Source organism: Rissa tridactyla, chromosome 23, assembly GCF_028500815.1.
Source record: "Rissa tridactyla isolate bRisTri1 chromosome 23, bRisTri1.patW.cur.20221130, whole genome shotgun sequence".
In the NCBI taxonomy this organism is placed as follows: Eukaryota; Metazoa; Chordata; class Aves; order Charadriiformes; family Laridae; genus Rissa; species Rissa tridactyla.
The window spans coordinates 1,199,019-1,221,485 of NC_071488.1; the positions used below are offsets into that span (position 1 = coordinate 1,199,019).

Below are 22,467 nucleotides of genomic sequence, written 5' to 3' on the forward strand. Positions count from 1 at the left end.
CGAACAGCACGGTGCTTGGATACTGCTGGATTATAGCATTGATTTCTTTATTTTTAATATTTATTTTTTTTCCCCGGTGACGGGCTGCCGTTGTTGCTGCTCCTCTCGTTTGCTGATCCCTAGGTCACGGTTCAATTGGCTCTTTTGACTCTACGCAGGGTGTTTATTCAGGTTTCCTTTATGGAGTGACCTTTTAAAGTAGATTTGTGTTGAGATAGGCTTGGAGTATTTACATTTCTGTTAGCTGAGGGACTTAGCCCACTCTCGTCTCCAGCGTCATGGCCATCTTCCTGAGTAAGTAGGAACAAGCCCAGGCCGGAGTATCAGCCCCTGTTCCCTCTCATCTCGGCACCTGGCTACGGTTGTGTCTCCCTCTTCAGTTACTGTGTGGCTCGTTATTAACGCCCGGCTGGCGCCCGGGCAGATAGGGTTTGCATCACGTGTTTGCTTACCGTGTGCTTAAAACAACCCACCTTTCACCCTGGTGAAGAAAACGGTTTTAAAGGAGTCTTTTTCCTCCCGCGAGCAGAGGATGCTCCTGTCCTGGAGCCTCCGCAGGCCTCGGAGAGTGGTGTCAAGCTCCAGTCGCATCCGCGGTGGAGCCGGGGCTTGTCCCGCTCCCAGATTTGCTGCCCATGTCTCGGTCTTGTGGCTCAGCCTGTTGTTTTTTTTCCTCCCTTCTGTTACACAGTGACCAGGACAGGGGACGATTAACCCCTTCGCCGGATATAATTGTCCTCTCTGATAATGAAGCGTCCAGTCCCCGCTCCAGCTCTCGCATGGAGGAAAGACTTAAGGCAGCAAATCTTGAAATGTTTAAGGTAAGGAGTTTCTCGGCTGTCCCAGGCTCCCGCGGAGAGCTGACGTGCTGCGGGGGGTTCTGCTTTTTGGCAGGATTTGGGAGCTAAGGGGGTTTCTGAGCGATGCGGTAACTTGTGGGCGTAAGGGTCTTGCACCTCTGGTTGTCCATGGTACAAATCCTTGCTTGTATTAAAGCTTCTGCGCGCTCCCTTGCCACCAAGGCACAGGCGGCAGGTTCCAGCTCTTTGCGTTTTGACTGATTTCCTGCCTCTTTGTAGGGTAAAAGCATAGAGGAGCGACAGCAGCTGATCAAGCAGCTTCGGGATGAGCTACGGCTGGAGGAGGCCAGGCTTGTGTTGCTGAAGAAACTGAGGCAAAGTCAGCTGCAAAAGGAGAATGTGGTACAGAAGGTGAAGCTCTGAGCGGGTCGGGATGAGGGGAAGGTGCTCGGCCTCGCCGAAGCCTGTCAGCGGGCAAAGACAAAGCCTTGCTCTGCTCTTGGACTCCCCTTTACTCCGTGTTTGTCCTCCTGTGTGACTGTTTCTTACCCAAGGGTTTCTGTGGCAAATCCACGGCCCGTCCTACCCCGTGGGCTGCCCTCAGGGCCAGCTGAGGAGATACATCAGTGCAGCTCCGAAGTGTTAATACTTGGCGTAGCATCGATGAGGCCTGGTCTGTCGGGTCTGGCGGTGGATCTCCTTTCCAAGCATCGCGCACTGATGCCAGTTCTCGTTTTCTCTTGATCTAGACTCCGGTTGTCCAGAATGCGGCGTCTATTGTCCAGCCATCTCCTGCTCACGTGGGACAGCAGGGACTGTCCAAGCTTCCCTCCAGGCCTGGAGCTCAGGGGGTTGAGCCTCAGAACTTAAGGACATTACAGGTGAGCCTTCCTCACACCCATTTTCCGGGCAAAACACACTGACTTTTGCTTGGTCTCTGCCCAACTGGGATGCTTTTCCCGGGAGGCAGATGCGTGCTGGCAGTTCTCAGCACCGTGAGTAGAATGGTCTGGTGTCCCACCATGGGGCTGGGACGTTCCCCGTAACGCTTCGTGCCTGTCCCAGCTCTCGGCCCCTTGCGCGATGGGGAGGTCTGGGTGCTCTGCTGCTTCCGAAGGGGCAGATTTTTCAGCGGGGAGGGCTGGAGGTCAGTCCAGCCGACGATTCGTCTCGTGTCGAGCTGAATTTACATGTGGTGGCCCTGAAGAAAGTTGTCTGCTGCTTGGTGATGCAAGTTCTGGGGCTGGCAGGGAGAAAACGGCTCGTTTGCACGTACCTGCAGGAGCAGCCGGTCGGCAGAGCTGCTTTTTGAAATGGTGCAGAGTGGTCAGAGGATGAGGGTGAAGAAAAATGCAGGCAAAACAGCGAATCGAAGTGTTGACCTTCTTTGGGAAAGCGCTATAGGCCGGGCGGGGTGCTGTGTGCCACGGCACCTTTCTGCCTGCGCGCTGGGGGGACGCTGATTGGAGGTGACACAATTGTTTAACGCTGCCGGCATAAACGAGAAGCCGAGGGCGTGAGCGCAGTGGCGCTTAGGCGCTCGGGCTGTGTGTGGAGCTGAGGGGCGATGGGCATGTCCCTCCTGGGGCTTGCTCCAGGGCTCGGGGTCCCCTGCCACCTTGGGGCACCCGTCCCCCAGCGTCCCTCTTCCCTGAGCTCTGCAGGGAACGGACTTTGTCCTTTCAGCAAGAGGCTGACAGTTCTATTGCTTTGGTAATGTATTGGAATTGCAAAGCCCCAGCCGTGCGGCTGTGAACCCAGATGCTGGGAAGATGCTGTACGGGACAGGACGGGGGTGTTCCTCCAGCGTGTCTCTCTGCCTGCAGCTTTCCTGCCTGCTTTTGCCAAAAAGACTTTCATTTCAATCTTGCTGGTCGTTTACTCCCTCCGTTAACCATCTTCTTTGTTTGTGGCATTTGTTTTCTTTGCTATGGCAACGAGTTGGGGTCAAGTCTATTGTGACTTCGCAGTGGGATCGGGCTGGTAAAGGAAACGGGCTTTGGGAGAAGAGGAAACGCATTGTTTGCGCAGGCTTTGTGAAGCTGCTCTTGTGTGTGACAGTGAAGAACCTCATCTAGAACAAGTCTAATAACGAAAGCAAGAGGAAAAGGTTGTCAGAAAGGAGGTGTTTAGCGTTTTAAGATCATCTATGATTAAAAAATGGAGCCCTTCTACCTGTGCGCCCCCCTGGGAGCCGTTCTGGCGGCGCTCCGAGCCAGGAGGACCTCGGTGTGAGGAGAAGCCCGGGCAGGTCAAACCCTGGCTTGGCCCGTGCCCCGGTCTCCCCAGTCGCCGCCTCATGTTTCTGACTGCCCGGGACTGGGGTTTGTAACACGCCTCTGTGTTCCCGCACCAAAGGCAGACACCCGTCTCCCGCTTGGCCAGGACTCTCAGAACTCTTTCGCTTTGAACTCGGGCACCGCTGGGAATTCTGGTTTTAATACCTCCATACAGCTGGCAAACAGCTCCTTTTTGGTTGGGTTTTTTTTTTTTCTTAAACCCCCTCTTTTCCCCTTGTGTTTTTCCACAGCTGTCAAATTTTTAATGCAAAAGTAGGCCACAAATGTGTGCCTTGAAAATCACCTTCCAAAACATCCCAGCCTAGATCCCAGCGGTCCCTCCTCTTCCCAGGGAGCTGGCTGGCGCCTGGGAAGTGGTTGCTCCACGAGATTCCTACCCCTTTTCTTGACTCAGGTGCAATTCCAGCCTCTCTGCAGAAAACAGGAGTATGTTCACTTGAACTGTCCTCCCTCCAGGCAAAATGGACGTGATTATTTAAAATAAAGGACAATTAGAGGGAAAGTTAATTTCTTTGAGCGGTGTCTCACGTTAGAAGTTAACTGGAATTACAGATAAGTGGAAGTTCTCTGCTGTTGCAGAGCCTGATCAGGGAACTAAAAATTCTGGTTTGCCTCAAGTCTTTATTTTTTTAAATTTATTTCTTGTTTCCTTTCTCGGCAGGGTCACAGTGTCATTAGGTCTGCCACAAACACGACTCTGCCCCATATGCTTATGTCGCAGCGTGTGATCGCTCCGAACCCTGCCCAGTTACAAGGGCAGCGGGTTCCTCCTAAGCCTGGCCTCATCCGCACTACAACTCCGAGCATGAATCCAGCCATCAACTACCAACCGGTAGGTTCCTGATCTGGCGCTGGGGCTCGGGGGCGGTGTTGATTAGCGAGAAGGGAAAACGGGAGGTGCCTTAACGAGCACCGTGGAGGTGCTGGGAGCTCAGCACGAGGACTTCGGAGCGAAGCTTCCAGGCGGAAATGTATCGCAAGCATGGACGAAGACGGCTGTCCTGCGTGGAGGAATGAAATGAGAAATGATTTAAAAATTCCTGTTGGGAGCTGGTTCGTGCGGGCAGCACTGGCCTCCTGCCGTGACCCCAGTGAGGTGGGGCGACTGGTCTGTGAGCAGGACTGGTTCCTGACAGTTCCTGGCCAGCAGGACGAGGCGGGGGTTCTGACCCTCTGCTCCGCTCAGAGGAGACACCACCTGGAGAACTGTGTCCAGCTCTGGAGTCATCAACAGCAGAAGGACACGGAGCTGTGGGAGCGGGGCCGGAGGAGGCCCCGGAGATGCTGGGAAGGCTGGAGCCCCTCTGCTGTGGGGACAGGCTGAGAGAGCTGGGGGGGTTCAGCCTGGAGAAGAGAAGGCTCCGCGCAGACCTTGGAGCCCCTTCCAGGCCCTCAAGGGGCTCCAGGAAAGCTGGGGAGGGACTCTGGAGCAGGGAGGGGAGCCATGGGACGAGGGGGAAGGGTTTTCCACTGGAAGAGGGGAGATTGAGATGAGATGTGAGGAAGGAATTCTTGGCTGTGAGGGGGGTGAGCCCCTGGCCCAGGTTGCCCAGAGAAGCTGTGGCTGCCCCATGCCTGGAGGGGTTCAAGGCCAGGTTGGACGGGGCTTGGAGCAACCTGAGCTGGTGGGGGGTTTCCCTGCCCAGGGCAGGGGGTGGGATGAGATGAACTTTAAGGTCCCTCCCAACCCAGACCATTCCATGAGTCTATGATTCCTCTTCCCGCAGTCAGTAGCAGGCACTCGCTGGCCTCTGCTCTTCTTCCCTCTGCTGGAAGAGAGCAGCAAGCTCCCTGCGGCCGAGGAGCAGGACACTTAAACCCATTTGGTTTTCCTTTTGGAGGGTGGAAGGATTTCCCTGAAGACTGGAAATGGAGGTGGGGGGGAAATAGCGCTTCCCAGTTGTAGCACTGGTGCTGTATAAAGTGGTGAAACCTTTCTCCTGCAAACAGCCATGGGCTGCGGCTCCTGCACGGTGGCACAGTCTCTGTCCCTTGTCCCTTGGGACTGCGACGCGTGGCCGAGATGCTCAGCGTGTGTGCGGGCCCAGGCTAATGACGCCTGTTAACTCCTTTTTGGGTTTGTCACCAGTTCTCAAGCCATTTAATCTGTCCTAACGATAGTATAGTAGATTATGATGTGACTACACAACAACCTGAAAGTCATGCAAACAACTGTCAAACAAACCTAATTACATGTTGGATTAAAAAAAACCCACCCCAGCTGCTCTTTCAGAAGAGTTGAAAGTTCGTCGGTGTTAATTCATCATCTCTTTATTTAAATCGGCATGAGTTGTTATCCCTGGTCAACTCTGCCATTAATTTTCCTCGACCGACATTGGACTGACTGGTTTGGGATGAACTTGGTTCTCTGTCTGCTTTTCCCTGTATTGCCGGCCTTAGAGAAGAAACCTGGGGCAGACGGAGCGATCTGCGCTGTGTTATTCTCCATCGACCGACCGTGTCCCCCAGGCTTTGGTAGCTGACCCCGTTTGAATGGCTGAGAGGGTTCCTTACCCTTTGGGGTTTTCCCCTTTGCACGTGTGGAAGTGTTCGTAGCCTGGGAGTCGGTGAGCTTGGGGAAAGGCTGGCAGCAGCCCTGTCCGGGCTCAAATAGGTTGAAGGCTGATGGCTCCTTCTCACAAAAGACAGCGAAAGCTGCAGCCTCAGGTCAGCAGAGGGTTCGTGCTTTGCTACTGTCATGTGCCGGAGGGACTGCGCATCCGAAGGGAGGATGCAGAAGCAAGCTGCTGGGAATGGAAGAGGAGGGAAGTGGCACATTGGGAGCACCTGCGTGGGAGGGGACGGACGCCATCTGGCAGCAGGGACGCTGCCGGGCCGCCTGCCAGATGGGCGAAGCGAGAGGTGGAGGAGCAGAACGCGATGGTGCCGGCACCTGAATCCCGGCACTGCCTACGCCGGGCGAAGCCGTGACAGGTCCCAAGGCTGGACCCTGCGTGCACCTTCCCTCGCCGGCAGAAGTTCCACGGATGCTGAGACTCCTCCTGTGGATTCCGGAGCACCGGAGGCTCCTCAGCACCAGCACAGCCGATGGCTTTATCCTAGGGACCGAGACGCCTCCTGTGGATTCCGGAGCACTGGAGGCTCCTCGGCACCGGCACTGCTTTAGTGTAGGGACCGGGACAAGCTCCTGCTCCCGAGTCCCAGCATGGCTCCTGTCTCCCCAGGTCCTTTTGGGGCCGTTTGCATTCAGGAGGGTTGCGAGAAGGTGACCTGGCTCATCCAGGTCACTGTGGGGGCTGAGCTGTAGTCGGGGACCGTATTAATTTTCTGTATTAATCCTCTTTTCCTCTTCCTTTCCAGCAATCAAGTTCTTCTGTTCCTTGCCAGCGTACGTCGTCTTCAGCCATCTATATGAACCTTGCCTCTCACATCCAGCCTGGCACCGTCAACAGAGTGTCGTCTCCGCTCCCCAGCCCCAGTGCTCTGAATGATGCCGCCAACTCCCAGGCAGCCGCCAAGCTTGCCCTCCGCAAGCAGCTGGAAAAGACGCTGCTGGAGATCCCACCCCCCAAACCACCCGCTCCCCTCCTGCATTTCTTGCCCAGCGCAGCCAACAGCGAGTTCATCTACATGGTGGGGCTGGAGGAGGTGGTGCAGAGCGTCATCGACAGTCAAGGTGAGCTCGGGGGGCTGTGGCTTTCCTCGACCGCCGCGGCACAGCGCTCCCGTGCGCCGTTTCCTATTTTTTTTTTAGCAAAAGACCAAAACCTGTGGTTTGCGAGGTGTTAGGGTTTGAGAAACCCACAACAATTTAGTGTCATGTAGACAGTTATTCTCTCACCCGATCATCCCTCCCCACCTGGGAAGCGGAATCGGGAAAAGACAAGGAAACCCGAGGGTTGAAATATACACTGATTTAGTAGAATAAGGCTCAATAATTAACATTAATAATAGTAAAGCACCAATATTGATCCCGATACCAATATAAAATACACAGGGGCTATACCCAGCCCATTCTATCGTGGGAAGCCGTGCACTCCCGGCAGGAGGAAGGGAAGGGCTCAGGGCTCCGGCACGGGGGCGAGGAGCGCTCTGAGAGAGAACTCCTCGGCAAACTTCCTAATTTCTATGGAATGTGCCATTCATGGGATGAAATAACCCCATTGGCAACTTGGGTCAAGTGCCCGGGTCTTGCTCCTCCTCATCCCCACACCTGGGGAGCTTGAAAGCACTGAGACCTTGAAACCAGCACCCCAGAGCTGGTGATAAAGTAAATATTTCCACAAATCCAGACACTAGAGTCTTCTGAAAGTGTAGTTTTCTCAGGTGTTAGAAGAGAAATTAGCCCTGTGTCGCTCAAACCAGGACACAAGGCTATGAGCGAGCGGTTCCTGGTCTTTCCCAGCCTGGACCTGGAGGGGTCTCCCAGGACCTTCCCTGAATGAATGTTCGGGAGCTGAGATGTAAAATCCTCGGAGCTGTGAGTGCCCGGGGTCCCGTCCCCACGGGATTGTGGAGGTTTTAGCTCTCACCTCACCGTTCCCTCCGGGTTGTCACCTCCCCGCTGGATGGGGTGGAGCCTGTGCTCTTGCTCTCACTGGCTCTCCCGAATAACTGCCAGAACCCCCGGATTGCTATAGCCTTGTGGAGCTGGTCCCAGCACCGCCGGGTTCTTCTGTCCTGGGGGCAGGATTTCTCCCATCTCTCTCCCGGGTTGCTGAGCTCTTTCCTGGAGTAGGGTCGGACTTAGATGCAACGCTGTCCTGAAAATCCTTTTATTTGCTGGGAGCTTCCTTCCCGTGCCAGTGTCGTGCGTGGAAACCCGTTGCTGTCGTTCCTGGGATGGAGGAGGGGGATACTGTCCTGTGTTCCCACCTAACTCCCGTTCTTGGTGACTCCCCAGGGAAAAGCTGCGCGTCCCTCCTGCGCGTGGAGCCCTTTGTCTGCGCCCAGTGCCGCACCGACTTCACCCCCCACTGGAAGCAGGAGAAAAACGGGAAGATCCTGTGCGAGCAGTGCATGACTTCCAATCAGAAGAAGGCGCTGAAGGCAGAGCACACCAACCGGCTGAAGAACGCCTTTGTGAAAGCTTTGCAGCAGGAGCAGGCAAGTGCACGGCCCCTCCGTGAGCTGCTCCGATGGGGCACGTTGGCTCCAGGAGAGCCTGGAATTTCCCTCTCTGGACTCTGGGACCCCCTGCTCCCCTTCCCTTTGCACGTCTCCACCCGCACAGCTTTTCGGGAGGTCAGTCGCAGTTCCCCATGTGTGAGCTTGAGGAATTTGGCTTCATCCAGCTCATGGGGATGCCCAGCTCAGCACGCGGAGCTTCGGAGTGTCCAGAGTCCTCCGGAGCGGCTGCTCCTCTCCCTTTGTGCGTTGTTTTTCCCCTGGATTTGTAGCTCAAGGGCTGGCTGGGGACGGCACCCGTCCCTCCCTGGTTTTGCCACTGACTTTCCTGGAACATGCGGGAAGTCGTTTTTCTGTGGAAGGGGGGAATTTGCTAAATTCCGGTGATAAATTGCTGTTGGAGAACTTGTTTAGAGGCCCTGGGGTAAAATAAACTGGAGTCATCACTTGTGAACTGTGAAAAAAACCTAAATATGAAGTGGGATCTGGCTGCTGACAAATGGGAACGTGCCTGTTTCGGAGCAAAAAAGAGTCTTTGGGCTGTTTGTAACAAGTGGGTGCGGAGATAGAAGAGCTGTTGGTGTTGGCTGCAGTTCCAGTAACACCTCGGGAAAGCAGACGGGTTTTCGGTGGTTTTCCAGTGGTCTGATGGGATGGCGCGCGCCTCTGAGGATGCTTCTGCTTCTCTCGCTCAGGAGATCGAGCAGAGGCTACAGCAGCAGGCGGCCTTGTCCCCCACCACGGCCCCGGCCGTCTCCAGCGTCAGCAAACAGGAGAACATCATGCGGCACCACACGCTCCGGCAGGTGAGTGGCGCTGCCTCTTCCCTCGCTCCGGCGATGGGAAAGGGCCTGCATCCCGTCACTTCAGCGTGGGGTGGGCACGATGCCCGAGGAGGAGGGAGGTGCGAGCATCCTGCTCCCTCCCCTCCTGCAGCAGCTCTGGGCTCCGGCCGCCCTTTTTGCTGGGGGCTGTAGGGTGGGGTCCCCTTTTTCCTGGGGACTTTTACCCCGAGTCCCCCACACCCCATTTCCTCGCCCCAGCGGAGACCGTAGCTGCTGCTGGTCTCCCACCCTTCCCCTCGGATCCCAGCCATCGATCCCGTAGCTGCTGCTGGTCTCCTCTCCCACCCTTCCCCTCGGATCCCTCCGTCCAGCAGAGAAAACCCCAGCACAGCCCAGACTCTGCTGCCCAATACTCCTCCAGGAGGGATTTGCAAACTGCATTTTCCACGTACCGGCCAAAAATTGCCATTAATTCTTCCCACTCTGGCTGCAGCTGTGTCAGCGACTGCTTCCAGCCCTGACGGCCGATCCTGGTGCCTTCCTACCGTCTTTGTTCTCTTCTTCCTCAGGCTCCGCAGCCCCAGAGCACTTTGCAGCGTGGCATCCCCACCTCTGCCCGCTCCATGCTTTCCAACTTTGCGCAGGCACCCCAGCTCTCGGTGGCGGGTGGTCTCCTCGGCATGCCAGGTACCGTCCCCGGCCGCGCCGGGGCACCGGGAGGGATGGGGCTCGGGGGCAGACGGAGAGCGGGGCGCGTTGGTTTGATTTTTGGGGAGGAAGGACATATTGCCATTAGCACAGAGTGATGGTGATGGCGACGCTTCCCTTCCCCATGCCGTGGAGCCCCCTGCAAGACCCCAGCGTGTTCCGGAGGGTGGATTTGGGGTTAAATTCCTGTGTCCTTTGGGTTAGATTCTGAGGAGCATCCTGGCTGGAGGGGTCCCCACCTGCTTTTCTCTCCCCCTTCCAGGTGTTAACATCGCTTACCTGAACGCTGGCATTGGAGGCCACAAAGCGTCGAGTTTGGCGGACCGGCAGCGGGAATACCTTTTGGATATGATCCCACCCCGCTCTATATCGCAGTCCATCAGCGGACAGAAATAACGCCTATTGACCGTCCCCCCACCCACTCCATCCTCCGCCCCCCGTTTCCTCCCCACTTCCGTCGCATGCAGTGCCTGTACTGGTGCCTACCGTACACGGGGGAAAAAAAAAAAGACAAAAAAAAAAAAAGAAACAAAAAACAAACAAATGAGAAAAAAAAAAATCCAACAAAAAAACCGCATTTCAAACCTTCAGCGACCTGTCCTTTTTCCAAACCTTCAACTTCTTGGGTTTTCTAGAGCAGTGAGAGGTCACTTCCTTTGCCCGAGGTCAGAACAATGTCTGCTTGAAATCCGCACTCTCCAGGTGTTAAAGCTTGTTTTATGCTCTTTTTTTGTAATGACAAAGCATAGAATTTTTAATTGTGTTGTGGGTTTTTTGGTTTTTGGGCTTGTTTTATTTTGGTGGGTTTTTTTTCCCTTTTTTCGTTATTTTTTTTTTTTTCCCCTCCTTTGCTCAATGGATGGTTCAACCTTTTTTTCCTTTCCAGAGACTTTGTTAAGGGCACCCGCTCGACGTTAAGTGACCCTGAGATTTTTTTTTAAAGGGCAGCCTATGCCAACCCACGGGGAAAACGGGGGCAAAAGAGACGCACGTGATGGGCCGGAGCCCGCGCCGCTGCTGGTGGTGGGCTGCCACGCTTCCCGCCGCTCGGCAGAAGAAATCAGGAGACGCCGATGCCAACGCCGTTGCTCCCGTCTTGCCCGGTTTGGTGAGGAGCCGGTCGCCCGGCACCCATGGGGGCGACGGATGGTGCTGGCAACCCCCCCCTTGCCGGACCCGAGGAGCCCGACGGGTGTCGATGCCGCCCGGTGAGCCCCCGGCGTGGCGCGTGCCGGCGGCGGCGGCGCTTCCAACAACCGGTGGCCTGGGGCGCGGTGAGTCCCCGTCCTCTCCCTTCCGTGCTCTTGCATGCTCCGGAGCCGCTCTTGGGCGTCAGCACCCGTCACCGGCTCTCACGCATGATGGGGACGGCACCGCGGTCCCTTTCAGACGATGGGGACGGCACCGCGGTCCCTTTTGGACAATGGGGACGGCACCATGGTCCCCATGCAGACGATGGGGATGGCACCGGGGTCTCTTTCGGATGATGGGGATGGCACCGGGGACCCTTTCGGGCGATGGGGACGGCACCACGGTCCCCGCGTGGCACCTGGGCTCCGGCCGGCGGCGAACGAACCCAAAGCAAGAAATAAGCCGCGAAAAAAGTCATCTGAGAAACGCTCTATTTGCACTTAACCTGCACACTAACGGGCCCTCCCCTCCTCTTCCTCCCCCTCCTCCTCCTCCTCCAACGCTCCCAGCCAGCCGAAATTGCGCCCCGGCTGCCAGAGGGACCCCGGCAGAGCCGTCCCCGTGTGTGTCCCCCCCCCCATGACCCCCTTGGCGCCCAAACTTGCCCAAACCCAAACATCTGGGGTTTCCTGAGAGTTTTCTGGTGGTTTTTTTTTTAATATTAATTTCCTTTTTTTTTTGTAATTTTAATTTTTTTCCCTGCTATTCCAATTTTCTCGTGCAATTTCGAAGCGCCAGCTCACCTGTGGGCAGGGGGGGGGCTGCGCGATGGGTGTTGGGGGGGGGGGGGGCCCAGGAGCACCCCCTTCCCCCTCCCCGCTACTGGGGACAAGGCGCCTTCTCCCCCCCCACCCCAAAAATGCCACCCCTCCGTGGGTGGGGGGGGGCACCCCCACCCCACCAGCATCCCCCCCTCAACTCAATGAGCACTTACCCCCCCCCGACCCCCGCCATGAGGGGTCTGGGTGCCCCCCCCCACCACCGCCAGGGGCCCTCCCTGAGGCAAAAGGACTTTTTTTGGTCATTTTTTTTGGAAGCTAGTGAAGCGTTAGTGGCATATATATATACATATATATATATATTTTTGTGGGTTTTTTGTTTTTAATCTTTTTAGCTGGCTCCCCCCTCCCATTGTCGTCCCCCCCCGTCCCCCCCCCCAGGACACTGAGATCCTTTTGAAATCTCCTTTTCTCGCCCCGCTTCCACGGGAGCACTTTGACGCATCGTTTCCTCTTGGCTAAACCTGAGGTTTTGGGTTATTTTGGGGGCTTAATTTTTATTTTTTATCGTCTTATCCTTCACCGTGTCCGTCCCCCCCCACCTCCCAGGGCCCTACGATGTGGTCGAGCCCCCCCCCCTCCTCGCTCAAGTGCCATTCTCCCCCCATCAGATGTTGCCAAGAGGTACGAGGTGACCTGGGCGCATGGGTTGAGATTAAATTATAAAACTTTTAAAAAAATGAAAAAAAAAATTACAAAAAAAAACCAAAAACAAACAAACAAAAAAAAAACAACAAAAAAAAAACAAAACAAGAAAAAAACAAAACAAAAACCCCAAGTGCAATACTTAATGCCGAGTCTCTCCCGCCGCTGGGGGGGGTTACGGGGTGGGGGGGGGCGCGGATGGAGGGAACCGATGGAGAACAAGGTGCCGACTTCATGGTGCTATAAGTGAAATCCGCCCCCGGGGACGGGGGGGACCCTATTTTTGTGTATGTGTGTCCCCCCCCATGGCGGCGGGGGGGGGTCGCTGGGGCTGGGACGGGGCGGGTGCCTCGGCCCCGGGGTCTGCAGGCAGTTCCCCCCCCCCCCCAGAACCCCCCAAACCAGCCCCAAAAATCACAACGGGGGATGCTGAACACCCCCCCCTCCCCGAGGCTTCGGCTGTGGCCTGTGCAGGTTTAACAGTTTTATTATTATTATTATTATTATTTCTTGGCTTGAGCCCCCCCCCCTCCTGTCCCCCCCCCCCCCCCCAGCCCCCAGGGATGTGATGTACGGTAGAAAAAAATCCTCATTTTTTCCTTTTTTATTGGTTTTTTTTTTTTTTCAGAAATAAGAATTTTTTTCCTGCTTCCGTTCGCGTTTCTTTTACAGCTAGGGGTAGCGCCGCTTGTGAAAACGCTTTTATTGGGATTTGTTTTGGGGGGTTTTTTTTGGTGTGGGGGGGGATGGGGGTGGTGGGGTGGTTCGGTTATTTTATTTTTTTTTGGTTCCTCCAAAGGCATAACCCGCCCCCCCCCCCCTCTAACCCCCCCCCCTCATTAGCTTATGATATTGCTGCCGAAATGTTATAACAAGGACTCATTCGTGTATATAAGCTATTTCTTGACACGTTAAAAAAAAAAAAAAAAGATGGAAAAAAAAGGATAAAAAAAATATTAAAAAAAAAATAATAAAAAATTGTACATTGTGTAGAAAAAAAAAACAAACAAAACAAAACCAACAAACAAAACCCCACGAAATAACGCAAGAAATGGAACCCGGGGAGCGAATCCCGCCTTGCCATGGCTGTTGTGGAACTCGTCGCGTCCTTCTCGTGGTGTGACCTCGTGTGTGTGACATGAAACGTGCAAAAACGGGGGGGGGTCCCGGCGGCTCGGCTGGGGGCTGGGGGGCGGGGGGGGGGGGTGCGGGGGGTGCCGGGGGGGGGGGGGGGGGGGCGAGACGCGGTGCTGGGGGTTGTCGGGGAGGGGGGGGGACACACATGGCGGGGGACGCCCCCCCCGGCCCCGGCGATGCACTGGTGGCGGCGGCCACCTCCCGAATCTTGTGCCTTTCACACACACGGCCCCCCCCGCGGCACCGGCAGGGAGGGGGTGTCCCATGGCGGGGGGGGGGGGGGGGGGACACGGACGGGGACACGGGGGACAGCGCGCCGAGCACGGGGCTGGGGGGGGGACGGCGGGGCCGGGGCGGGCTGGGGGGGACGAGTATTATAAACTGTAACTGTATTTGCACTGTTTTTATTATTGCATTGGCATATATACAATATACATCTATAACAACCGCTGTCTGCCGACTCCTTCCTCGCCCCCCCCCCCACCCCGACAACCCCCCCTCAGAAACCCCCACCCGCCCAACGGGGGGCTCGGCCCACGTTTGCAGGATTTCGGGCAAAATTTGGAGGGTTTCAGGCCAAACTGGCGGGATTTTAGGCCCAAATTTGCAGGATTCCAAGACTAAATTTGCAAGATTTCAGGCCCAAATTTACAGGACTTCAGGCCCAAATTTGGAGGGTTTCAGGCCAAATTGGCAGGATTTCAGGCTCAATTTGCAGGAATTTAGGCCCAAGTTTGCAGGATTTTTAGGCCCAATCCAGAGGCTTTCAAGACTAAATTTGCAGGATTTTTAGGCCAAGTTTGCAGGATTTTAGGCCCAGTTTGCAGGATTTTTAAGCCCATTTTGGAGGATTTCAGGCCCAAGTTGGAGGATTTCAGGCCCAAATTTGGAGGATTTTTAGGCCCAGTTTTGCAGGCCAAATTTGCAGGATTTCAGGCCAAACTTCTGGGATTTCAGAGCAAGTTTGCGGAATTTGAGTCACAATTTGCAGGGCGTTGGTCTTGATTTGTAGGATTTCAGGCAAATTTGGAGGATTTGGGACCCAATTTGGAGGACTTTAGGCAAATTTGTGGTAGTTCAGAGCAAGTTTGCAGGATCTCAGGCCCAATCTGTGTGATTTCAGTCCTGATTTGTAGGATTATGATCCCATTTTTTTAGGATTTTAGGCTAAATTTGCAGGATTTCAGTCTTGATTTGTGGGATTTTGGCCAAATTTGCAGGATGTCAGGCCAGGTTTGCAGGATTTTAGGCCCAATTTAGAGGATTTTAGACCGAATTTCTGGGATTTCAGAGCAAATTTGCAGGATTTTAGGCTAAATTTACAGGTTTTTCAGTCCCCATTTGCAGGATTTGGGGCAAATTTGCAGGATTTCAGGCCAGAGTGGCAGGATTTTGGGGCAGATTTGCAGGTTTTTAGACCTAATTAAGAGGATTTTAGCATAAATTTTCAGGCTCTCAGGCCAAATTTGCAGGGTTCTGTCTCAGTTTGCTGGATTTTAGGCTAAATTAGCAAGATTTCAACCCTCAATTTGTAGGGAAACAGCACAAAAGCAGGTTGGGGGGGGGGAGAAGCATGGCGGGGGGTGGGGAGGGAAGCTGGGGATCTGCCCCCTCCCCCAGTCTCTGTGCCCTGCTTTGCACCCCAAATTCTCCAGTGTGTTGTGTCCCCCCCCCCCCATGTACCCAAATTGCTGTCCCCATCCCCAAAATTCTACCACCCCCCACCAGCTCGGCCTTACTGCGCCCCAAAACCTGCCCCCCCAGCGATTTTTGGGGAAGTCAAACATCACCCCCCGACCTGAGCCTGGGAATTTTTTTTTGGGGGGGGAAGCAGCCACAATTGACCCCCCCCGAACCCGAGCATCCTGCAAGAAGGGGGGATGCGGGAGGGGGTGGGGGGGGGGTGGTGGGGGGGTGTTTTGTTGTTTTTTTTCCCCCCCTCTTTGTGTTTGAAATCCGGCGCGAGGACGGAGCAAAGCCGGGCACCGCTGCCAGCGGCGCCCCAGGACAAACCGGATGCCGATTTTGTTGGAGAACGGATTAAAATAAAATAATACTAATTAAAAAAAAAAAAAACAAACAAACCACCCCCCCCCCCCATCCCTTGTAATATTTATCACTTGCAAACGATGTTTAATAAAGGACGGACCCGTTTATAACTTTGGTTGTGGCTGGTGTGTTGTGATGGGGCTGGGGGGGGGGGGGTGGTGTGTGTGTCCCAGCTGGGGATGGTTTGGGGGGGGGGGGGAACGACGGCAGGGAACGACACCCCAGAATCGAGGTAGGGACCCCCCCCGCTAAAGCGGGACCTTCTGTGTGCCCCCCCCCCTCCCCGCCCCATCCCTGCAGAGCCCCAGGGGACGGGGAACATGGTGACTTGGTGTCCCCCTCCCCGAGCCTTGAGCCCTTGGGTGACAAATTTCCCCCCCCCCCCCCCCCGCCATTTCTTGCAGCCAGACGGGGGTGACAGCGCAGAGACTTGCTACAAAAGAGTTTATTTGCCAAAAAAAGGAGTATGTTTGTACATACAAAGAGCAGGACCCCGGGATGGGGGAAAGGCACCGGTGGCTGGGGGTGGGGGGCGGGTGCCCCGCAGGTGGGGACAGGGACAGTGACACAACCCCCCACGTGGGCAGTGGGGGGGGAACGGGGACAGGGGGGCCATAGGGCACCAGAAAGCACTTGGGGACAGTGGGAGGGATGTGGGGACCCGAGGATGGACGTGGGGAATCTGGGGGGTGTGGGGGGGAAGAGGATGGACACGGGGACCCGCAGGACAGATGTGGGGTACCCAGGGAGAGTGGGACAGACGTGGGGACCCGCGTAGATGGACAAGGGGTGGCAGGATGGACATGGGGACACACAGGGTGGCTGTGGGGGACATAGAGGGGGGATACCCGGGGATGGCAGGACAGACGTGGGGCACCCAGGGACGGCGGGATGGGGACAGAGGACATGGGGAAAGGATGGACATGGGGAGGCACAGGATGGATGTGAGGGACATGGGGACGGCAGGATGGACGTGGGGACCCACAGGATGGACACGGGGGGACCTGTGGGGCACCCGCTGCTGGTGGGACGGACACGGGGTGCTTTGGGGCACCCGTGGGCTCGGTCTAAATGCGGAGGCGGCCGTCCAGGACCCCCTCCCAGAGCGCGGGGCCGAGGGGCACGTAGGCTTTGGTGGTCTCATCCAGCAGGAAGAGGGGGTCGGAGACGCGGGCCGGGTCGAAGCCCTCCTGCGCCAGCCGCACCTTCTGCTGCTTGAAGGTCTCCGTCATGGCCAAGCGCTCCTGGGGGGGCGGTGGGGCGGGTTGGGGACCCCAGGGCGCACAAAATCTCCCGTGTACCCCCCCCCCCCAGGCCCCCCCCATGCCCCATTACCTGCAGGCGGAGGAAGCGGGGCCGGGCGTACGGCGGCAGCAGCTGCTCCACGTGCCGGTAGAGCCCGGGACCGTCCAGCCGGCAGCCGGGACGCAGCACCAGCGCCGCCATCCCGGCACGACCCTCGTGGCCTGCGGGCGAGGGCAGAGCTTGTGGGGGGCACTGCCGGGCTGGGGGCGGGGACAATGACACTGTGGTGGAGCTGGGGGGGGACATCGGTACCTGGCACGGCAACGCCGTACACGGTGGCTTCTTGCAGGGACTCGTGGGCCACCAAGGCTTCGGCCACCTCCGTGGTGGCCACATTCTCACCTTTCCACCTGGGAGGGGGACGAGGAGGATGGTGCTGAGCTCCCCCCACCATAACATCTGATGTCCCCCCCACCTCAGCCAGGCAACGGATGGGGCGCGTGGGGCTGTATCACTGTCCCCGTGGTGGGGGGGGGGGGGGTGTGTCCCCCATCCGTGGGTGTCTCTGGCACCTGTAGGTGTCCCCGGTGCGGTCGCGGAAGCGGACAAACTGTGCGGCGTCCTGCTCCATGAGGTCGCCGGTGCTGAAGTAGGTGTCACCCTCGGCGAAGACGCTCCGCAGCAGCTTCTGCTCTGACAGCTCCCGGCTGCCGGCGTAGCCCAGGAAGGGGGTGCGGGGGGTCACCGGGGCGATCAGCAGCCCTGTCTCACCTGCAGGGGTGGGGGACGTGTGACACTGGGCGGGGGCCACGGGGACCCCCAAGCTCCCCCCATCCCCATCCTGCTCCTCACCCGTCCCCACGCGGATGCAGTGCCCGGCCGCGTCCCGCACCGGGGCTCCCTCCGTCACGTCGTAGCGCACGATCTCGAAGGGCGAGAAGAGCTGGGGGAGGGGGGTGTCAGCAGCCCGGCGGGGACGGGCACGGGGGGCGGGGGGCACAGCAAACATCCCCCTCAGCCCCCTCCCACCTTGTAGATGAAGCTGCTGCGCCCCACGGCCCCCGGCGTCCCCGTGTAGTTGAAGAGGGTGACGTTGCCCTCGGTCATCCCGTAGGTCTCCACGATGCGGATGTCCCCGAAGCGCTGCAGGAACCTCTGCCAGACATCGGGGCGCAGCCCGCTCCCCACCGCCAGCCGCAGCCCGTGCTCCCGCTCCCCGGGGCGCTGCGGGGCCCAGCGTCAGACCCAGGGGTGCCCCTCGGACCCCCATTTCCCCCTCCCCCCACTCCCTCCGGGTCCCTCCTGACCGGGGGCTGGTTGACCAGGTAGCGGCAGAGCTCCCCGATGTACTGGAAGACGGTGACCCCCTCGGCGCGACAGTCATCCCAGAATTGGCTGGCTGAGAACTTCTCCTTCAGCACACAAGTGGCTCCTGCGGAAAGCTGGGATTAGGCGGGGGGTGGGTGGGTTAATTTTTTTCTCCCCCCGCCAAATGTCACCGGGCTTGCCACAGGGTGTCCCTCTGCCAGTCCCTGCTCACCAATGCCGATGCAGCCCACGATGCCCAGGAGGGACCCGGCCATGTGGTAGAGCGGCAGCGCCAGGTACACCACGTCCCGGCTGGAGGCTCCCACCAGCTCGTAGAAGCTCAGGCACATGATGGACTTGAGGTGGGAGACGCGGGCGGCCTTGGGGAGACCTGGAAGGGGAAGACGGTGTCAATTCCCCCTCCCCCACAACTCACCCAGGTCCCCCCGGCCCCGGGCACCCACCGGTGGTGCCGGAGGTGAAGATGTAGAGGCAGGTGTCGTTCATGTCCTGGGGCTGCCAGGCGTCCTCGGGCTCCAGCTCCTCGGAGGCGGCATCCAGCAGCTCCTGCAGGGCCACCACGCCGGGGGGGTATGGCCCCGAGCCCAGCACCCACACCACCACGTCGTCCTCCCGCAGGCTGGGCAGGATGGGCTCCACCATGGCAAACAGATCTGGGACGGGGCGGGGGGGGACAGGCTGGGGTGGGGGCAGGTCCAGACACAGCCCATGGTTCCCCCCGCGCCCGGCCCGGGGCAGGGAGAGGATGGGGACCCGTCCCCACCCTGTGCCCGTGGGTGGCACCCAGCCTTTGGGGACACCCCAGGCAGGATCCGTGTGGGGCACAGGGACGGCGCCAGTTTGGGGGGACCAAAACATGGCATCCGCGCCCCCCCCATCGCCCCCCAAACCGAACCACCCCGGACCCCCAGGTGGTCGGGTCCCTCGCTCCGCGGCTGGCAGTGCTGGAGCCCCCCCCACCCCCCTGGTGCCACCCCCGGGCCCCACACCCTGTCACCCGCAGCGGCCCCGGTACCGCCCCGGAGCCTCCGGAGCCCACCCTGGCCCCGGTACCCCCCATCCCCCGGTACCCAGGGCCAGGGACCACCCCGTCTCCTGGAGCCTCTGCCATCCCCGGTCCCCCCCCCATCTCACGGAGCCATCCCCGGTGCCCCCGGTACCCCCCCATCCCCATTACAGTCCCATCGACCGGAGCCCCCGGTATCACCCCATTCCCAGTACCCCGGTACCCTCCACCGGTCCCATCCCAGCTACCGGAGCCGTCCCCGGGGCCCCCCCATCCCCGGTAACCCCCATCCCCGGTCCCCCCCCATCTCCCAGAGCCATCCCCGGTGCCCCGTGTTCCCCCCCCCGCCCCCGCCCGCTCCTTCCCCGCTCCATCCCCCCGCCCCCGGCATCCCTCTCCCCCCCCCGGTCCCGGTCCCCCCCCCCCCCCCGTTGCTCACCGTGGGCCACGAGCAGCGCCCGGGCCCCGCAGGCCCGCAGGCAGTGCCGCAGGGCGGGGGGGGGCAGCGCCGTGCCCAGGAAGGCGGGTCGGGCCCCCAGCGCCGCCAGCCCCAGCCAGCCCCAGACGAACGGCGGCTGGTTGCCCACCAGCAGCCCCACCGTCACCCCGGGGCCCAGCTCCCCCCCGGCCTCCCCCCCCAGGGGCCACCCCCGCAGCGCGTTGGCCACCCGGGCCACCCGCCGGGCCACCCGCCCGTAGGGCTGCTCGCCCCCCGCCGCCCGCAGGAAGGGCCGGGCCGGCTCCCGCCGCGCCGCCCGCAGGAACCGGGCGGCCAGGCTGCCCCCCCCGGCCCCGCCGGGCCCCCCCGCCGCCGCCCGCCGCCGGCACCGCGCCGCCCGCACCGCGAAGGCCAGGTCTGCCCAGAGGTGCGGCCGCAGCAGCCGCTGCAGGAGCCCCAGGGCCACCAGCGCCGCCAGCGCCGCAGCCAGCGCCATCGCCCGCCGCCCCCCGCCCGCCGGACGCGCCCCGCCCGCCGCGGACACGCCCATGGGCGGGGCGGACACGCCCCTCCGAGCCACGCCTACCCCGGCACCCCCCACCCCCCCTCCCGCGTCGCCACCCCCGGCCACATCGCCACCGACCGGCACCCGCCGGCTCGCCCGCCCCAGACCCTCTCACGGCCCCAGCACTGTGTGTCCCCCCCCCCCGCGGACCCCCATCCTGGCCCCGCCGCTGCCCCCCCCAGCCGTCCTCCTTCCACAGCCCCCCCCACCCCTCCGTCACCTCCCTGTCCCCATCGCGGCCCCCCCGACCCCTCTCCCAGCACTGTCCCCCTCACCATGGACATCATGGTGTCCCCCCCCCCATCATGTCCCCCCCATTTCATCCCCATGCCACTCACCCCAGACCCCTCTTCCAGCCCCAGCCTTGTCCCCCTCCACCCTGTGCCCATCCTCCCAGCCACAGGCCCCCCCCACCCCCGCATCGTGTCCCCACGTCCATCCTCCTGGTCACAAGCCCCCCCCATGTCACCCCCCCCATCACCTCCCTGTCCCCATCCCACCCCCCTCCAGACCCCCGTTCCAGTCCCAGCCCTGTCATCTTGTCCCTCCCCCCAGTGTCCCCACAATGTCCCCAAGTCTCGTCACCCCCCCCTTGTGTCCCCAGCCCGCCCCCCTCACCGCAGCTCACCCCCCCCCATCCCCGTCCCCCCTCTCCATGGCCTCCCCATCCCAGCCTTGTCCCCACTTCCATCCCGGGTGGGGGGTGGGGGGAGCTGGCAGCACCACGGCCCCCCCAGAGCCACATGCCCCGCCTGGGGGGACACTGGCCCCGGGGACGTGGCAGAGAGAGGTGGCATTTCGTACAAAACAGCCCAAAGGGGGTTTATTGTGGGTTTGGTTTTTTTTTTTGTTTAAAAAAACATTTAAAAACGGTACAAGCTGTGGGGGTGACAGGGGACAGCACCGTGTCCCCCCCCCAGCAGTGCCCTGGGGATGGCGGTGTCCCCTTGTCCCCACGGGCAGGGACACAGGCTCCCCCTCCCCTAAGCATCCTGGAGCGACAAGCCAGTTCCCACTGTTTATTTACATTTTTTATATGAAAATAGGGGGTGTATGATATAACCCCCCCACCCCGAGTTTCCCGTCCCTTCCCCGTGGTGCCACGTCCCCTCTGGGGAGCCCCTGTGTCCCCCCAGAGCAGGGGACAGGTGTCGGGGGGGGTGTGTGTGCAGGCTCCAACCCCTCCTTGGCGGATGATAAAAAAGGAGCTAAAAAAGTCAAACAGGGAGGGTCAGGGCAGGGGGCAGCCGAGTGGCCCCGTCGCCGCGGGCTCCAGAGGGGACACCGCTCCTTGTCCTTCCCGTCCTGGCAATGGCTTTTGTCCGAGCGCGGCCGGGCCACCACGGGGCCACCGCGGCCGGAGCCCTCAGTCACTGTCCGAGCCCACGGCTGAGGAGCCTTTTCTTTTCCTTTTGGCGGGTTTGGGTTTGGTGTCTTCTTCCTCCTGTGCGGGGAGAGGGGGGGGTCACTGCCGTCGGGGGGACACCCCGCTGCCCCCGTGTCCCCCAGGGGCGGGGGGGGCGCTTACCGAGGCGCTGCTGGAGGCCGATTCCTCCTCGTTGTTGGCCGGCTGGGCCGCGTTCTTGCGGCTACGGGGGCTGGAGAGCGTGGCTTTTCGGCGGCTCTTGGGGGGTTTGGTGGAGGAGTCTTCATACTCCTCGGCCAGGGAGAAGAGGTCGCTGAACCTGGAGGGAAGCGGGGGTGTGGAATTGTGTGTGTGTGTTGGGGGGGGGTCTCAGGCGTTTTTGGGGCCCCCACCCCGCTGTCACCCGGGGAAGGACCGACTCACTTCATCTTGTGGGCTTCGTCGCAGCTGGCCTGGACGTGCTGCAGCGCCTGCAGGATCGGCGTTTGGCTGAAAACTGGTGAGGAACCGGCAGAAAAGGGGGGGTCAGAGACCTTCCCCGGGCAGGGGAACCCCCTCCCCCCCCCCAGCCATCCAGGGGGCTGGACCCCAGCAGCTTTGCAAGGGGCTCCCAGTATCCCAGGGCATCCCAGTTCTGCGTGTGGCTCCCACCACCAGTGCTGCCCTGCCCCGGTTGCCCGCTGGGGATGGGAGCTGGCCTGCCCCGGTTGCCCGCTGGGGATGGGAGCTGGCCTGCCCCGGTTGCCCGGCGGTACCTACAGTTCTGTTTGGTGTTGGTGAGGTTGAGGCGGAGGTTGTCCAGGTGCTCCAGGATCTGCTCCAGGGTGAGCTGGGCCAGTTTGCTGCTGGAGCTGCGCAGGCTGGGGGCAGAGGAGCAGCGTTACTGCCCACCCCCGGCTTCCCCCCCCGCAGACAGACCCCACGTGTGGGCGCAGCGAGTGCCACGGCCCCGCAGCAGCACCCCCAAAGCCCCGAGAAGATGTGGGGCACAGATAACCCTGCCATCCGTGTCCCCAGAGGCTCGAGCGGGGGACG

General features: G+C 59.7%; 3 protein-coding genes across 11 annotated transcripts in view; 1 reads left to right on the plus strand and 2 right to left on the minus strand.

Moving 5' to 3' along the window:
• GATAD2B (GATA zinc finger domain containing 2B) overlaps positions 1 to 12,401 on the plus strand; it is a 42,949-nt gene extending 30,548 nt beyond the window's left edge. For 5 of the 9 annotated variants that reach the window (XM_054182587.1, XM_054182588.1, XM_054182591.1 and 2 more), the window contains 9 exons: positions 692 to 821; positions 1,080 to 1,211; positions 1,550 to 1,681; positions 3,762 to 3,932; positions 6,422 to 6,737; positions 7,965 to 8,167; positions 8,884 to 8,994; positions 9,543 to 9,660; positions 9,944 to 12,401. In XM_054182587.1, the coding sequence (XP_054038562.1) occupies positions 692 to 821; positions 1,080 to 1,211; positions 1,550 to 1,681; positions 3,762 to 3,932; positions 6,422 to 6,737; positions 7,965 to 8,167; positions 8,884 to 8,994; positions 9,543 to 9,660; positions 9,944 to 10,077 (1,447 nt within the window). In that variant the 3' untranslated portion in view covers positions 10,078 to 12,401. The remainder of the gene's footprint in view (positions 1 to 691; positions 822 to 1,079; positions 1,212 to 1,549; positions 1,682 to 3,761; positions 3,933 to 6,421; positions 6,738 to 7,964; positions 8,168 to 8,883; positions 8,995 to 9,542; positions 9,661 to 9,943) is intronic. The other 4 variants (XR_008463381.1, XR_008463382.1, XR_008463383.1 and 1 more) reach the window with 4 other exon arrangements.
• A 3,581-nt stretch (positions 12,402 to 15,982) lies between these two features.
• Positions 15,983 to 19,997, minus strand: SLC27A3 (solute carrier family 27 member 3). The gene is made up of 11 exons (XM_054183001.1): positions 19,905 to 19,997; positions 19,502 to 19,763; positions 18,500 to 18,709; positions 18,268 to 18,426; positions 18,035 to 18,159; positions 17,757 to 17,951; positions 17,580 to 17,670; positions 17,300 to 17,498; positions 17,040 to 17,137; positions 16,818 to 16,948; positions 15,983 to 16,726 (listed from the first exon to the last, which is right to left on the minus strand). The coding sequence occupies exons 1-11, from the start codon at positions 19,995 to 19,997 to the stop codon at positions 16,550 to 16,552; spliced, it is 1,740 nt and encodes a 579-aa protein (XP_054038976.1). The 3' UTR covers positions 15,983 to 16,549.
• Positions 19,998 to 20,887: 890 nt separating this feature from the next.
• The window catches only part of INTS3 (integrator complex subunit 3), a 43,498-nt gene continuing 41,918 nt past the window's right edge, over positions 20,888 to 22,467 (minus strand). The window contains exons 27-30 of the mRNA XM_054182626.1: positions 22,192 to 22,292; positions 21,856 to 21,928; positions 21,595 to 21,751; positions 20,888 to 21,510 (exon numbers count right to left, since the gene is read on the minus strand). Of these exons, the coding sequence (XP_054038601.1) occupies positions 21,433 to 21,510; positions 21,595 to 21,751; positions 21,856 to 21,928; positions 22,192 to 22,292 (409 nt within the window). The 3' untranslated portion in view covers positions 20,888 to 21,432. The remainder of the gene's footprint in view (positions 21,511 to 21,594; positions 21,752 to 21,855; positions 21,929 to 22,191; positions 22,293 to 22,467) is intronic.